General features: G+C 37.0%; 1 protein-coding gene across 5 annotated transcripts in view; it reads right to left on the bottom strand.

The window, feature by feature from the left end:
- Window positions 1–16,857, bottom strand: part of MYOF (myoferlin) — a 591,005-nt gene that overhangs the window by 270,889 nt on the left and 303,259 nt on the right. For all 5 annotated transcript variants that reach the window (XM_085606131.1, XM_085606127.1, XM_085606128.1 and 2 more), the window contains one exon: window positions 12,081–12,205. In XM_085606131.1, the coding sequence (XP_085462257.1) occupies window positions 12,081–12,205 (125 nt within the window). The remainder of the gene's footprint in view (window positions 1–12,080; window positions 12,206–16,857) is intronic.

Here is a 16,857-nt window from a genome sequence, read left to right as displayed (position 1 = left end):
TTCGCTGGCAGGGTACGAGTTGTGCAGGCTGCAGTGTCCTTCCGAGAAGGGCCCAGCACTTAATTTTTTATGAATTAAGCACTGCTTTGTGAATTGTGCACATCAAAATCTGCACAGTATGTAACATACAGCGATAGAGTGACATGAAAGCACTACAGATGATTCAGGAGAGAGAGAGTTGAGTCTTCAGCATGCAATCACATAAATTACACTTACTACGTACACCAAAAACAGTCCAAAGTTAATTTATCTCGAGCGTTAGGCTAAGTTGATTGTGGATGCTGGAGCCTTTGGTGGAACTATGCGGTGGAGGAGAGTTATCCTATAGGATTGTCTTAATGGATTTTAGATTTCATAGGGAAGCAAGTCAATTATGTACCAGCAGACTGCCTGCATTACCATTTTGAAGGTTGTGGTGAAAAGCTGAAGATCAAGTAAAATGTGCATTATATACATATGTAGTTTAGAGGGGTAGACTGCAAACAACACATTCCCTTCATCAGGAAGGGAGGAGACTCTGGATCAAATTGACAAAAGAAAATCAGCCTGATAAAATAGAGTAGGCATGCTATTGTGCAAAATTATGGGAAGTTATTAAACTATATGATTTTTGTGAGCGCACAACCAAATTTCTTTTCAATGGTTTGTGTCCACTTGTATTTATGGTGTGCTCCTGGGGTAACGTACTCCGGTCTAGGTACGTCACACGATACGTATTAAACTGCGTATCCAATCATAGGATGCGTCCCCCTGGGCACTACTGAAACCTAAAGGTTTATTTCATTAATTCGAATTTCTAATATGTCCGGTTTAGTAATAACTCCAGTTGTATTTCCAAAATGATTATGGTCTTCCAACAATTTTTATTCCATGATTCATATAATAATTCAATCCATATATGAACTTTCTCGTGTTAAACAGTTACACGACTATCCCCTATATGTTCCAATGCATTTCGGGTACTATACCCTTCTTCAGGCAACAAGCTGCAAGTTAATTAAAAAAACATATTGAGAAGACTGCGCTATAAGCAAACATTGTGTAGACTAAGATAAGGTTGCGGTGAGTGAGTGAAAAAACTGTCTGTGCAATCCTCATAGTGCGGATTATTAAACGGTCATGCTCGTGTTTTCGTGTGAAATGTGAGTACGAGTGTATTGTGCTCAATTCACAGGGGTGTGCTCAAAAAGAAGTAAATATCATGAATGGAGGTATTGATAACATGCTCCGTTATACCATTCCAACGACTTTCAAATCCAGTCGGTTAGCACTACTGTGATAGATTCATTGTAATGCGCTCGGTTCAGGCAATGTTATTTAAATTGCTTTAGTTAGTAGTGAGGCCGAGTATAGGACTGTGCTTACAAGGTTTAAAAGTGTATCTTTAGAACTTTAGTAAACGTGTGCTCAAAGAAAATATATAAACGTGAAGTTATAAAAAAATATATACATCACGGGTTAAAGATATTGATAGCATGCTCCGCTTTGCGATATGAGCAACTTACAAGTTCAGTCAGCTAGCGCTGCTGTAGCAGGTCCAGTGTTATACGCTCGGTTCATGAAATGTTAGTTAAATGGCTTTTTGTTAGCAATCAAAATAAACATAGGACTGTGTTTACGAACATGGCTGCCATTTTAGTGATGGGTACGTGAATTGGTGATCAAAATGACAGCAGCCATATTGAAACAATGAGAGTACTCAAGAAGACATAACGGTCATAAAATGTTCAAAGAGCACATTTCTAAAAAATAAACGCGTTACAAATTAATTCATAATGAAATCCATAATGAGATTGTCTCCCACAGTGTTAACCAAAATATACAAAATCAAATTGTATGTCTGAAACGAGTGTTCAATCAGTTACAGGTAACATGAGAAATCCATCCTTTCATTCATGCCAAAATGTTTCAAGGTCTCCAATTTTTTTATCCAAATATTTTCTCTATGTAAGAGATATTTATTATTGTCCCGACCCTCCTCTTTGGTAATCAAATCCAAGATTTGGAATTTCAATTAGCTAATTTTGTGGCGATTTTCAAAGAAGTGGTTGGCCATCACGGATTTCATGTTGTTAGTACGTATGTTGGATTTATGTTCATTTATTCTAGTTTAGATTTTTCGTTCAGTTTTTCCAACATATGCTTGTCCGCATGAGCATTTAAGCAAGTAGATCACGTTCATTGTGTCACATGTAGCTGTAACTCTCAATTTAATGTTAATGCCTTTGCGTGGGTGTGTCACCGTTGGGCCTGGAATAATGCAGTTGCAGTTATTACAGTTGTGGCACGGGACTGTGCCTTTGTATATGGCATGGTTATCTTTATTAGCTGATTTTATTCTTTCACCTAGGTTTTTACTTCTGCTGTAGGCGAACATGGGGGGTTCTTTGAATAGGTTACTAAACTCGTGTTCTTGTGATAAGATTGGTCAATGTTTTTTGTAATGCGCTGGTAGGTCTTACTCATGGCGGAGAATCTGGATACTATCATTATTCTTTTGGATTCTTTTCAATTACTTTTGATTAGTAATTCATCCTCAGTTTTTTGGTGACATTGTGTTTTGGCTTGTTCAAGTATGGGAATTGGGTAACCTTGTGCCCTGAATCTTAATTCCATCTCTTCAACTCGTTTGATTGCAGTGGTAGGGTTGGATACAATTCTTTTAACTCTAATCATTTGTGAATAGGGTAGATTGTTTTTCAATGTTTCTTGATGAAAACTTTGGTAATGGAGTGTATTATTGCGATCTGTGCTTTTCCTGTAAATGTCTGTTTCAAACCCATTTGTGGTTTTAGTAATCTTTACATCCAAGAATGTGATGCTTTGCTCTTGTACATCGAACGTAAATTGTATTCTTTCATTGATGGTATTGAGTTGATTTAGTGCTTTCAGTAAGTAGGTTTTGGGCCATTCCACACAACGAAAATATCATCGATGTATTTCAAGAGTAATTTGCTGTATGTGTTCCATGGGTATTTTGTCAGAATATTTTCTTCCTCGAATCTTTTCATGAACAAATTGGCCTACGCCGGTGCGGGGCAATTGCCCATAGAAGTTTCGGACAACTGCAAGAAGCACTGATCTTTCCATTTAAAGTAACTTTGGAAAAGGGTGAATTGCAATAATTCCATAAAAAATGTTTGCATCTCGATATGATATCAGCACTAGGTTATAAAATGAGTGCGGGCATTTAAATAGCACCAATATGTTAACTAATACGGTGTTTTGGACTGTATAGGTAACATGCTCGCAATTGACGTTGGCTCGCAATTCTATCCTCCCTTATTATATTTTTTAGATTTACTTAGAGACATTGGTTTCATTATTGATAATTCGTTTGGTGGAGCATACTTTAGAGAAGAGGGGAACAGACTTGGATCTAGGTAAGTTTAAGAACTCTAGGAAACGCTGTTACCATGAAGAATGTAAAGATATTATGCTTTAGATTATGGATTTGAGACTAATTAAATATTATGTTTTACATATCTAGAAAACTGTAATAATTTTCATTGAAAGGAGAATCGATTGTATTTTGAAAGAGAATGGATACTCAATGAATACTAGCATCCCTCCACGATTGACATTTGCATTGACGCAACATTATTCAGGAGGTATGTGATATATTATTATGTATAGTTGATATTTGTGATAATCAGACTAGATTCTGGCATTTAATAATATTGATGTTTAGAGGAGTTGATTAAATATGTTCTAATGAATGGTAATAGGAGTAATAATACTAGATAAAGAAATGTGAGAATAGCACTAAAATCAGGAATTATGACTGCATGTACACAGCAGATGACTGAATGGGCTATGCCTTTTGTAATAACTGATTTTTTTGTGGTAAATGCTTCGTATTTCAGATTGTTATATAGGCAGGTTTTTTCAATAATATATGTATATAAAAATATCATATTTTATATATATATTTTTTAATATGACTCCTGGTAGTAGAGACTCTGAATGTATAGATTAGTGATATGTTCTTTTTTATTTTTGCAGCCCTGATGAGGTCCTAAGAGTGACGAAACCCGTTGGCTGTGGTTACTTAAAATTTGTTTTATCAACTGATTGGACTTCTGAGAATTTGTTGGAGCAGCATATTTGAAAAATACTTGGAAAAAATAAAGCAATCTAGTTGGAAGAGATTTTTTCTGGATGATAATTTCTTTGGACTGCAATATTTGATTGCTGGATATTGATCATTTCCCCACTCCTTCCACTTATTGACATATCCTTTGTATAGGAGTGGTTACAACGGTGGGCCACTGGAGGTGGAGTGGAACAGTATACTCTTTGTATAAATTGGATTAATTATATACTCATCGGTGCACACTTATTAACCCTCATGGTTTCAGTTAGCAGAATGTATTCAAGGGTGTGTAGCATAAGAGTATTGTGTTATAAATATGGAAGATGATCGTGAAAAATTAGCAGCCAAATTGTTCCAACAGAGTAAGCTATCTAAATCAACAGCACAGAAGGATTTACCCAATAACAGTTTGAGAGAGAGATTTTTTAAATTAGAGAAACTGAAAAAATTGGAACTATCTAAATGGTGGGATGGAGTAACTCTCAAGAATTATTTAGATCAACAAAGAATCCCTAAAGGTCTTAGGATATTAATTTTTCCCACCTTTGATGACCTCGATGAGGATCATCTCAAGGAGTGGGAAGAAAATTTGTACACATAATCGTTCACAATGATGAAAATATTAATAAGAAATGCTGATCGAAAAGTTGAAAAAAAAAAAGTCAGATAGCTGATCTGGAAAGGGAAATTAAGGACATGAATTTACCGGAATTGACGGATAAAAATTATACCATACTGTCATTAATAGACACCAGCTACAAATTAAGGATAAAAAAACTGAGTAAATTACGTAGGGACGAGAGAAACTATAATCAAGGTAGAGTATTTACATTTGCTAAAGGTTATGATGAAATTCCTAAATTAAAACAAATAAGGGGAGCAGCAATTCAGGGTGAATTAAGCTCTGTAAATTGTAGTAGTTCCAGTATTTCATCTACTGATGAACCCACACCATTGGGAGCAGTAGAAGGTGCCTCGATGAAAAGCTCGTCTTTTTTCTTAGGAAATATTGAGAATAAGAAGAGGAAAGAAAAAAGTTTCTGCAGAACAAGAAGGGGGAGGAAACACAGGAAATACCAGAATAGGAACCAGCAGTCAGGACAAAATCAAGAAGTAGGTATCATTTTTGATGAGGATATGATTAACAGTGAGAGTTCAGAAAGTGAATTAGAGGTGATCAATCTTTCTAACAGAATTCTAAACTTAGAGCAATTAAGTGTTTTGAAGAAAGGATTATCATTTTGTCCTAAGAATCATTGTAACTTCACTGAATTAGAGATTGACTTGTTTAAATTTTCTAGAATACTGAAATTGAAGAGTTTCTTTTCAACATTTGATAAGAATGTAAATGTATGTGCACTTATTAAAAGATCTGAAATGACAATTGCAGAGTTATGTGATGTTCAACTACTTATGTCTCTGAGGGGGGAGAGATTTGGAGTGGATGATATTGCTTCATTATTAAATGTGTCAACAGACTATAGTTGTACTAGTGGTCTAAGGCCGAAATCTAAATTTATTCCACAGGGCACCCAATTTGCTACGATAGATATTTTTTTTAAACGAACTAAGGAAGAATTTCACAGATTAGAAGATCATGGTAACCAGGACAATTGGAAATTAAATGTAAAAGATAATTTGACATATGAACAACGAGCAACCCTAAACAGTTTAAGGTCAGATAAAAGTATAATTATTGGGGAAGCTGATAAAGGCGGAAATATTGTCATTATGGATAGAATGGATTACTGCAAAGAAATTTATAGACAGCTGAGTGATACTAGTTATGTAAATCTGCATGCCAATCCTATTGAACAAGCGAACAGACATTATGGAAAGATTATTTGTATGGAAGGAAGGCGGCTTGATAGATGACACAGAATTTAAATATTTATATATAAAAAAAAATTCTAAATCCAGAACTGATCCACCAGGAAGACAGATTGTATCGGGCATTGGAAGCATGACCGAGCACTTTTCAGAATTTGTTGACATGTTTTTAAAACCATTAGTGACCAACCTACCATCTTATATTAGGGACACCATGTGATGTCCTAAATAAATTGTAGGACATCACATGGGAACAGGACAGGAGTCTAGTCACGTTAGATGTGGTTGGACTTTATACTTGTATTGATCATGAGAAAGGTGTACAGGCTTTGAATCATTTTTTGGGAAGCCGCAGTGCCAGTTTGAGGGACCACTCTAAAATGCTAGTGGAAATGAGTCAATTAATTTTGAATAATCATTTCTTCCTATTTGAGGATAAATGGTTTCACCAGATCAGGGGTACAGCGATGGTTTCCAGGTTTGCTCCCTCTTATGCCAACCTATTCATGGGTTGGTTTGAGAGGGAGCATGCCTGGAGTCGAGGTGCCTCAGAATGGACGGATCATATTTTATTTTGGGTCTGTTTTATTGACTATGTTTTAATGATCTGGAGAGGTAGTCTAGGAGAACTGAATGAGTATTTTGAGTATCTTAATTGTAACAATTTCAATATTACTTTTACAATGAATCATAGTACAGAGAAGATGACTTCTTAGATGTGGAACTATTCATTGATGGGGAAGCCATCAATAGTAGATTGTTTAAAAAAAGCACTGCCACCAATTCTATATTAAGAGCTGAGAGTGCTTACCCTACTTTGGTGATCAGAGGGATCCCTTTTGGGGAGATAAGGATACGCCGGAATTGCAGTACACAAAATGATTTTATTAAGGAGTTGGATAATCTCCAACAACGTTTAATGCGGAGAGGATATCATAAAAGCAATCTAAAGAAGGCCAGAGACAAAATAATGAAGGTTAAGAGAAACAACACCTTGGCACAGAAAGATAGAAGTCGCTCTGCTGACCAAATTTTATGTAAGGCCTGGGGTAAAAATTGGGATCTTTTGAAAGGCGTACCGGGTCTAATCAGTGTTATTGGAGACAAACCTGGGGTGGTATTTAAAAGCAGTCCTACCATAAGACAAATGGTAACCAGAAACTATATTGAACCCATAAAAAATGTGGATCTCAATTGGTTGCCTAAGCCGCTTAATGGTTTTTATGTTTGTGGATCCTGTAATGTTTGTAGTTCAGGCATCAATAAAATTAAAGATTTCATGTATAATACCAAGAAAAGATATAGTATCAGGGAATTCATTAACTGTAATAGGGTGGGAGTTATTTACACCATAACTTGTACATGTGGAAAAATTTACATAGGAAGTACAAAGCGTAATTTGAAGCTCAGAATTAAAGAACATAAAAGATCAATAATGAATCTTGACAGTAGATCCCCATTGTATTCACATATCAAGGAGAAGCACCCAAGGGAGGATGATATCAAGTTCCATGGCATACAAAGAATTTTGCCTGGAAAGAGAGGAGGCAATTGGGAGCTCAGGATCAGGCAGAACGAAGCTAGATGGATCAGTCGTTGTAGATCGGTGGAGCTTGGACTTAATAGTGATACCGAGCTTCATTATTTTCTGGAATGATACAATTGTGATAATATTGAGTTCGTGTGTAGGCTCTCTTTTATCATGTCAGTTCAGGACCATTTAATCATTTCCTGAATTAGCGATTTATGTGGTGCTTCGGTCAGGTTACAAGTTACTCCACAACACCAATTGTAGATTTTAAATCATAATATGATAATAACATTCTTCATGCAATAGTGTTTTCATTAATTAATATTATTTTGGTCTTTGGAGGATCACGCAATTTCAATAAATGTTGCCCTGAATTAGAGGTTTTTGATATTTCGAAATGGTCAGTAATTTAAAAAATGACTAGATTATGAGTGAGAGATCTCATTTTTTGGTGTCAAATTTCAGAGACGCTCAATATTTTAGACTTGCCTAAAGGTCTAACATAGTCCTGGTACTTAATTGTATGGGACATCTAGAGTTCATTGCGAGTAGGATGATAACACGTAAGAAAAATAAACATGATATGTCTGATTACATAGGAAACATGTTCTAAATACGACGAAAACACAGCCGTTTATAATGTAAGAATGATAGAATTTGGAATTTGAGGTTGATACTGTGCGCAATCAAAGGGTCAACCAGCAGAGATTTTTTTTGTAGCATAATTAGGATAGCAGCACTAGGTTATAAAAGGAGTGCGAGCATTTAAATAGCACCAATATATTAACTAATACGGTGTTTTGGACTGTATAGGTAACATGCTCGCAATTGACGTTGGCTTGCAATTGGCTGCTTCCATGTGGGCAGCCGGCAGAGCATGTTAATTGGATCGCGCACGGTTTCGGGCGAATGGAAGTTTGTTATAGTAACGACGCCTCTGATAGGTCAATGAGGCGGAAACGTATTCATCTAAACGCAAGGAAAGGTCTGACAATACGCTAAACCCAATAGGCTGATAGCGTGCGGACCAGATCGTAAGCAACCTTAATATATGTAGATTGAATGGTTAGCCAGCGGAGATTGTGATTGGTGAATTATACTTTTAAAACGAAGCGGGGGGAAATACGCATTCAAGCTGAGATACCATACCGGCAGTGGATGCCAGCAGGAACGTATCGATGTGGATAACAAGGTATGCTTATTGGGGCAAGCGCTCGGTTATATTGGACGGTTTCTCAGAATAGGAAGGAATATTGATTCTGTCCTCCCTTATTATATTTTTTAGATTTACTTAGAGACATTGGTTTCATTACTGATGATTCGTTTGGTGGAGGATACATTAGAGAAGAGAGGAACAGACTTGGATCTAGGTAAGGTTAAGTACCCTAGGAAACATTGTTACCATGAAGAATTTAAAGATATTATGCTTTAGATTATGGATTCGAGACTAATTAAATATTATGTTTTATATATCTAGAAAACTAATAATTTTCATTGAAAGGAGAAGCGATTTTATTTTGAAAGAGAATGGATACTCCATGAATACTAGCATCCCTCCACGATTGACATTTGCATTGACGCAATATTATTCAGGAGGTATGTGATATATTATTATGTACAGTTGATATTCATGATAATCAGACTAGATTCTGGCATTTAATAATATTGATGTTTAGAGGAGTTGATTAAATATGTTCTAATGAATGGTGATAGGAGTAATAATACTAGATAAAGAAATGTGAGAATAGCACTAAAATCAGGAATTATGGCTGCATGTACACAGCACATGATTGAATGGGCTATGCCTTTTGTAATAACTATGTGATTTTGTTTTGGGTAAATGCCTCGTATTTCAGATTGTTATATAGGCAGGTTTTTTCAATAATATATCTACATATAAAAATTTTATATATTTTATATTTTGTTTTTTTAATGACTCCTGGTAGTAGAGACTCAATGTATAGATTAGTGATATTTTATTTTTTATTTTTGCAGCCCTGATGAGGTCCTAAGAGGGATGAAACGCGTTGGCTGTAGTTACTTAAAATTTGTTTAATCAACCGATTGGACTTCTGAGAATTTGTTGGAGCAGCATATTTGAAAAATACTTGGAAAAAAATAAAGAAATCTGATTGTTGGATATAGATTATTTCCCCACTCCTTCCACTTATTAACATACTCTTGAGATACATCAATGTTGTTTTCGTTGTGTGGAATGGCCCAAAAACCCACTTACTGAAAGCACTAAATCAACTCAATACCATCAATGAAAGAATACAATTTACGTTCGATGTACAAAAGCAAAGCATCACATTCTTGGATGCAAAGATTACTAAAACCACAAATGGGTTTGAAGCAGACATTTACAGGAAAAGCACAGATCGCAATATTACACTCCATTACCAAAGTTTTCATCAAGAAACATTGAAAAACCATCTACCCTATTCACAAATGATTAGAGTTAAAAGAATGTTATCCAACCCTACCACTGCAATCAAACGAGTTGAAGAGATGGAATTAAGATTCAGGGCACGAGGTTACCCAATTCCCATACTTGAACAAGCCAAAACACTGTCACTAAAAAACTAAAGATGAATTACTAATCAAAAGTAATCAAAAAGAGTCCAAAAGAATGGTGATAGTATCCAGATTCTCCGTCATGAGTAAGGCCTACCAGCGCATTATAAAAATAATTGGCCGATCTTATCCCAAGAACACAAGTTTAACATCCTATTCAAAGAACCCCCCATGTTCGCCTACAGCAGAAGTAAAAACCTAGGTGAAAGAATAAAATTGGCTAATAAAGATAACCATGCCATATACAAAGGCACAGTCCCGTGCCACAACTGTAATAACTGCAACTGCATTATTCCAGGCCCAACGGTGACAAACCCACGCAAAGGCAATAACATTAAATTGAGAGTTACAGCTACATGTGACACAATGAACGTGATCTACTTGCTTAAATGCCCATGCGGACAAGCATATGTTGGAAAAACTGAACGAAAAATCTAAACTAGAATAAATGAACATAAATCCAACATACGTACTAACATAAAATCTGTGGTGGCCAACCACATCTTTGAAAATAACCCCAATGTTAGCTAATTGAAATTCCAAATCTTGGAATTGATTACCAAAGAATATATTTGGATAAAAAAAATTGGAGACCTTGAAACCTTTTGGCCTGAATGAACAGATGGAATTCTCGTGTTACCTGTAACTGATTGAACACTCGTTTCACACATACAATTTGATTTTGGATATTTGTAAACACTGTGGGAGACAGAATTTCATTATGAATTAATTCGCAACGCATTTATTTTTGAGAAATGTGCTCTATGAACATTTTATGACAGTTATGTCTTCTTGAGTACTCTCATTGTTTCAATATGGCTGCTGTTATTTTGATCACCAATTCACGTACCCATCACTAAAATGGCCGCCACATTCGTAAACATAGTCCTATGTTTCTTTTCATTACTAACAAAAAGCCATTTAACTAACATTTAACGAACCGAGCGTATAACACTAGACCTGCTACAGCAGCGCTAGCGGACTTAACTCGTAAGTCGCTCATATCGCAAAGCAAGCATGCTATCAATATCTTTAACCCATGATGTATATATTTTTTTTATAACTTCACGTTTATATATTTTCTTTGAGCACACGTTTGCCAAAGTTCTAAAGATACACTTTTAAACCTTGTAAGCACAGTCCTATTCTCGGCCTCACTACTAATATAAAGCAATTTAACTAACATTGCCCGAACCGAGTGCATAACACTGAATCTATCACAGTAGGGCTAACCGACTGAATTTGAAAGTCGCCGGAATTGTATAACAGAGCAGGTTATCAATACCTCCATTCATGATATATACTTTTTTTAGCACACCCCTGTGAATTGAGCACTATACGCTCATACTCACATTTCACACGAACACACGAGCATGACCGTTTAATAATCTGCACTATGAGAATTGCACAGACAGTTTTTTCACAATTAATCACTCACCGCAACCTTATCTTAGTCTACACAATGTTTGCTTATAGCGCAGTCTCCTCAATTTTTTTGATTAACTTGCAGCTTGTTGCCTGAAGAAGGGTATAGTACCCGAAATGCATTGGAACATATAGGGGATAGTCGAGTAACTGTTTAACACAAGAAAGATCATATATGGATTGAATTAATATATGAATCATGGAATAAAAATTGTTGGAAGACCATAATCATTTTGGAAATACAACTGGTGTTCTTACTAAACCGGACATCTAAGAAATTTGAATTAATGAAATAAACCTCTATAGGTTTCAGTAATGCCCAGGGGGACGCATCCTATGATTGGATACGCAGTTTATTAAGTTATTAAACTAGATATCGAAGCAACTATGTTTTTTTCTTTTCATTGTTATGCACCCATTTCAATATAGTGTAATTCAGTCACATAAAAGCTACTGAATTTACATGCAAGCAAACACTTCACATGTTGGCAAAAAGAAATCATCAACTCATGAAATGTGAACAAATATTTAGCTTACATATGCCATAATGTTGACATTGTTCACCTTCATACAAACTTTTATGTACAAAGAATTATTAGCATTAATACACAATACACTTACCAGTCGTTCTACTATGCCCAGGAGTATATTTACAGTGTCTAGTCTATGGCTTATATCTTCCCAGTACGAAGTCAAAGTTACAACTGGCTTAGTTTGGGACCATGGAAGGTAGTAATAGTTATTGCCTGCAGAACACAAGACATTTTGGAGTCAGATTGTAAATAAAAGCGGAACAGAATAATAGTGCTCTTAAAAAATATCCTGCCACAGTGTCAAGAGGTCTACCCATTAATACCCATGGAACAAGCTGACAGAGTTTCCTATTAGTGACCCAAAAAGATACCCTGTATCTAAGAGAATAAAGTTATCACTTTACCGTTCCCATTAGTGAGGCTTCCAAATGCACATCCAAGTTGTTTTTTTCTTTTCTTTTTTAAATAGAACACGTATTAGAATCAAACAGAACCAAGAACCACTTATCAGAATAAATATAACTAGCTCCTTCAAGCAGTCAGGTCTAAAAACCAGAAATATTCCATATATTACTGTCAACATTACATTCGATAAGTTGATTGTTAATGGCAACTATGCAAACAGATGTATTGATATAATGAGCTGTATAAAAATCCACTCATTATAAGTGGATGGAAAAACCGGTTCACAGTGTTACCATTAGACAAGTCTAAAAAAGTACACTTTTCTGCAGAATCACAATAACATAGAAAACAAGGAGTCAGCCATGAAGCCAGGGCCCCTGAAATAATATATGTTATATGGCAGGTATCTGTGAATGATGTATAACTCTACACATCTTATGATGCACTTATTTGCCATCCAGTATTTCTTATATAATGTATTTATATTAAGCTTACCAGTCATCTTCATACATAATAACACTTCAAATCTTTAACTCAATAGACCTTCACAAGTCTTTCTTTTCCTGATTGGTTACTCAAAAAGGTAACTGCAACTTTATCCAATAACTAATTTGAAGAATCGGACGTTTGGATAATGCCCAATCTTTGGTATTTCCATTTTAGTCAAATCAATTTGACACTTTATCACAACTACAAGCAAATGCAATTTTGAGATTCTATACAAATTTAAATCCGTGATTTATTGGACAGAGGCAGTCTCATTTTATCAAAATATTTCTCATGGTAATTACATTTTCTACCATTTTTGAGCTATTTCAATAAGAATGTTGTGTGTCTTGTGCTAGATTCTGTGCAAGGTTATTAATTGTTCAAGACTTTTACCACCAATGGCTGTCTAAATAGACTGGACCTGCCTATAGAGCAATTTATATGTGACAAGGAGTAAAAGAAAAATACTTTGGATTCGCAGGCTTATTTGCAAAGAGAATATTGACTTTGGCAACAGACAATCAATCCTCTATAACACCATAAGCTATGCATCATCCCAATTCTGTAGTCTGGATATGGGTTTTAAAAATTAAATATATTGTTAGGAAATGAATATGCTACTTACAGTAAGATTCTCTTCGTGGAATGCAGTGCTGTAGATTCACATTCTCTGCATACTCTCCTGTCATGTAGTGATCAAGTGTTGTGCTCAGATGTGTGCAACCTGTTTTTTTCCAAAGAAGTCTTTTGACTCGCAAGTTATAGTGAATGCATGTACATTTAGTAATACGCATGGTCATCTGCTCCAGGGAGGATAGAAATAGAGCATAGAAATGGAAGAAGATGGCCATGCAAATAAAGAAATTAAAGGAAATAATCTGCAAAAGCTTAAGTTTTCCACAGAGGAGGGTGGACGCATGTGAATGTACAGCATTAGATACTACAAACAGATGCTTACAGGGTAACATTTTAAGTTTGTGACAAGTGTAGTTGTAGATACAAATGTTCTGCCTAGACTATAAAGTAGTTCTCCCATAAGCACGAGTTAGACAGAGTATGTGCAGAAGAGTTGTATGCAGTACAGCCTGGCCAACTTGGGCTTGTTGGCATTCCAGAGCATCCTCACAGAAGTGTTTAAAGAACATGCGTGGGGTGGGACAAGTGGCAGTTTTATAGAGATCAGCTGCGGGGATTTTACAGAGAAAGGCCATGGAGGCTGCTTTCTTGTTTGTAGGATGTGACCTAGGTGGAGCACAGAGATAACTTTTGTATTTTGGCATAGAACGTTTGAATCCATTTAGGCAGCCAATGAGCTACAGTTGCTTTTGAAATGGTACAACCTTTGTGTCGTTAAGCGTATGCAACAAAAAGCTGATTTGTCTTACAAAATGATTTTGTCCCATCAACGTAGTACCAGAGGGTCCTTTCACATCTAGTGTGTGTAGGGCCCTTTCGCTACTGAGTCTGGTTGTGGGAAAATCACCGGGAGGTCAATTGACTGGTTGAGGTGGAAAGAAGAAACCACCTTGAGTAGGAACTTTGAGTTACTTCTGCAGACCATTTTTTCAGTATGAACTTGAAAGAAAGGTTCTTATAGAGTAAGGGCTTGAAGCTCACTTACACACCCGAAGAAGTTATTGCAACTAGAAAAGCAATTTTTCAGGATAGAAATTGCAGAGGGCGCACAAGTGAAAGGGCTAAAAAGAGGGGGCCATTAGTCTAGTTAGGACTATACCGAGCTTCCAGACTGGTAGTACCCTAGGTGTCATAACCCTTTTAAGTCATTCCATAAATCCTTTAATGATGATAACTCTGAATATTTAGGAGCGTTCCAGGTTTTGTAAGTAAGCAGTGATAGCAGTCAAATGAAGACAAATAGGCGAGGAAGAAGGTAGCAAACAATATCTTGTACTGCTGTATTCAGTGGATCATAAGTTTAGGGAAGCAATAATAAACTAATCTTCTCTATTTTGCTCCATAGCAGGCCCATGTAGTGGGCTTGCAAGCCTATTTGATGACCAAGGTTGAGGCGCATGGGGATACCCCCCTCCCATCTGTTGAGCGACAGCCTGGCTGGTTGGCAGGCTCGCCTGAGAAAACTACAAGTAACTCGAGGAGGGTTGTGAACAAGCTATCTGGCTGCTTGGGAGCCCCCCGGATGAGGGTGAGGGATGTTTGCTGCAGCTTCCAAACCACATAATGAAGTAGTAGTAGAGAAGGAAAAGCGTGGGCAAATATCCCTGACCAATTCATCCAATTCAATTCAAAAGCATTTCTTAAGCGTATGGCTACCAAACGGGCATATGCCAGACTCCTAGGTAATCATGATTACACAAACAAGTAGGTTTTAAGCTGTTACTTGAAACGGAATAAATTGTCCTTCTGTCTGAGCACTAGAGGAAGGGAATTCCATAATTTGGGAACCAAGTGTGCAAACGAACGCCGCTCATTCCTGGCCTTATTCGCCATCGGAAAAAACAGTAAATTTAGGTGCCTGGATCTTAAATCTCTTGTGGGACAGTAGAGGTGAATCAAATGATGTAGAATTTGTGTCCCCTTCCTATACAGAGCACAGTGAGACAGGTACAAAGCTTTAAACTGAATCCTTTTTTGTATCATCAGCCAATGTAGCAAGGCTAACACAGGCAAAACTGTCTGTTGCTTTAGGATTCACAAGAGAACCTGGGCAGCAGCATTTTGGATCACTTGGAGTTTCTAAATCACAGATTTCGGACAACCTAAATATAGGGAGTATCCATAGTCTAACCATGATCGTACCAAGTCCTGAAAAACCACTTTTTGTACAGGGCCTGTCAACCACCTAAGCATCTTCCTGAGGGTTTTCAGAAGATCATAGCAGGTTTGTGGCAGCTTTCTAGCCTGGGCTTTGATGCTAAGTTTGCTGTCATTAAGAGGGAAACCATGATGATGCCCAGACTTTTTTCTTCCGACTTTGAAGATGCGAGATCACCTATCAGCTATGGACAGCTCAGATCAACCCATAGACAGAATTGAGTTGGTATGATACCGCCTCGGAATTGTGAGAGAGGAAATCAATGATTTATGTGTCATCTGCATGTGGGCGGACATAAAGATAAAAAGTGTGGGGCTCAGTGAAGATCCATGTGGAACCCCATGTTTTAGGTGATGAGGCGTAATAAAAAGGTCCTTCACTGACTTGAAATCTTCTGTCTCTAAGGAAGGAGATGAGCCATTTGTGTGCAAAACCAACAATTCCGACTTCTTCCAGTCTTTTAAGCAAAATTGTATAATTCATGGCATCCATAGTGTATTGCATATACACTGTGGAATCCTGAAGACAAAGCTTGGGCATGTTGGTGTTTTTGGTGGTTGCAAACAGATCTACGTTGGCGAACTCCCAACGAGTGGGAGTTCCCACTCATGAACTTGTTGCTGCATCCTGCTGAGCAGGTATGCAAAATCTCTGTCCGCTCCCGGAAGATACTCTGCCACCAGATTTACTTTTTGGTGAATCATCCATTTCTTTTGGAAGGTGATTTTGCCAACATATGTCCAGTGTCTGTATCGATATAAATTTTCTTCTGCTTAGGGTCTAGCTTTTCCTTCATAAGTTCTAGGATCGGTTCTGGAGGCTTTGAAAGAACAGCATTAGATTTTGGCTCCAAAGGTTTCAGTGCGAACCAGACTTGACTTTCTTGTCCTTCGGAGTTGAAGGTTTCGATTCCGAACCAGACTCATCTTTCGGAGCGGAAGGTTTTGGTTCTGAAGATGGCTTCTCTCGACTCGGTCCCAAGCCGGAAGGCTTGACTGGTTGTTTCAGTGCCGGGCCAGAGGGCGGGGCATTGGAAACCTTGTCTTCCGCTGCCGACGCTTCAACCTCTTCGTGTTCAGATTCTTCTCTGAAGATATCAGTAGTATTTAATATGTTTTGTCACTGCAGGTCTCTTTGTCAAGCCAGACGATCCCGCAGCGCCTTTTTCGATCGGAAT

Source organism: Triturus cristatus, chromosome 1_2 (genome assembly GCF_964204655.1).
Source record: "Triturus cristatus chromosome 1_2, aTriCri1.1, whole genome shotgun sequence".
Taxonomy (NCBI): domain Eukaryota; kingdom Metazoa; phylum Chordata; class Amphibia; order Caudata; family Salamandridae; genus Triturus; species Triturus cristatus.
Note: the sequence above shows the minus strand (reverse complement) of the source record. Positions and strands in the feature narration are given on the sequence as shown.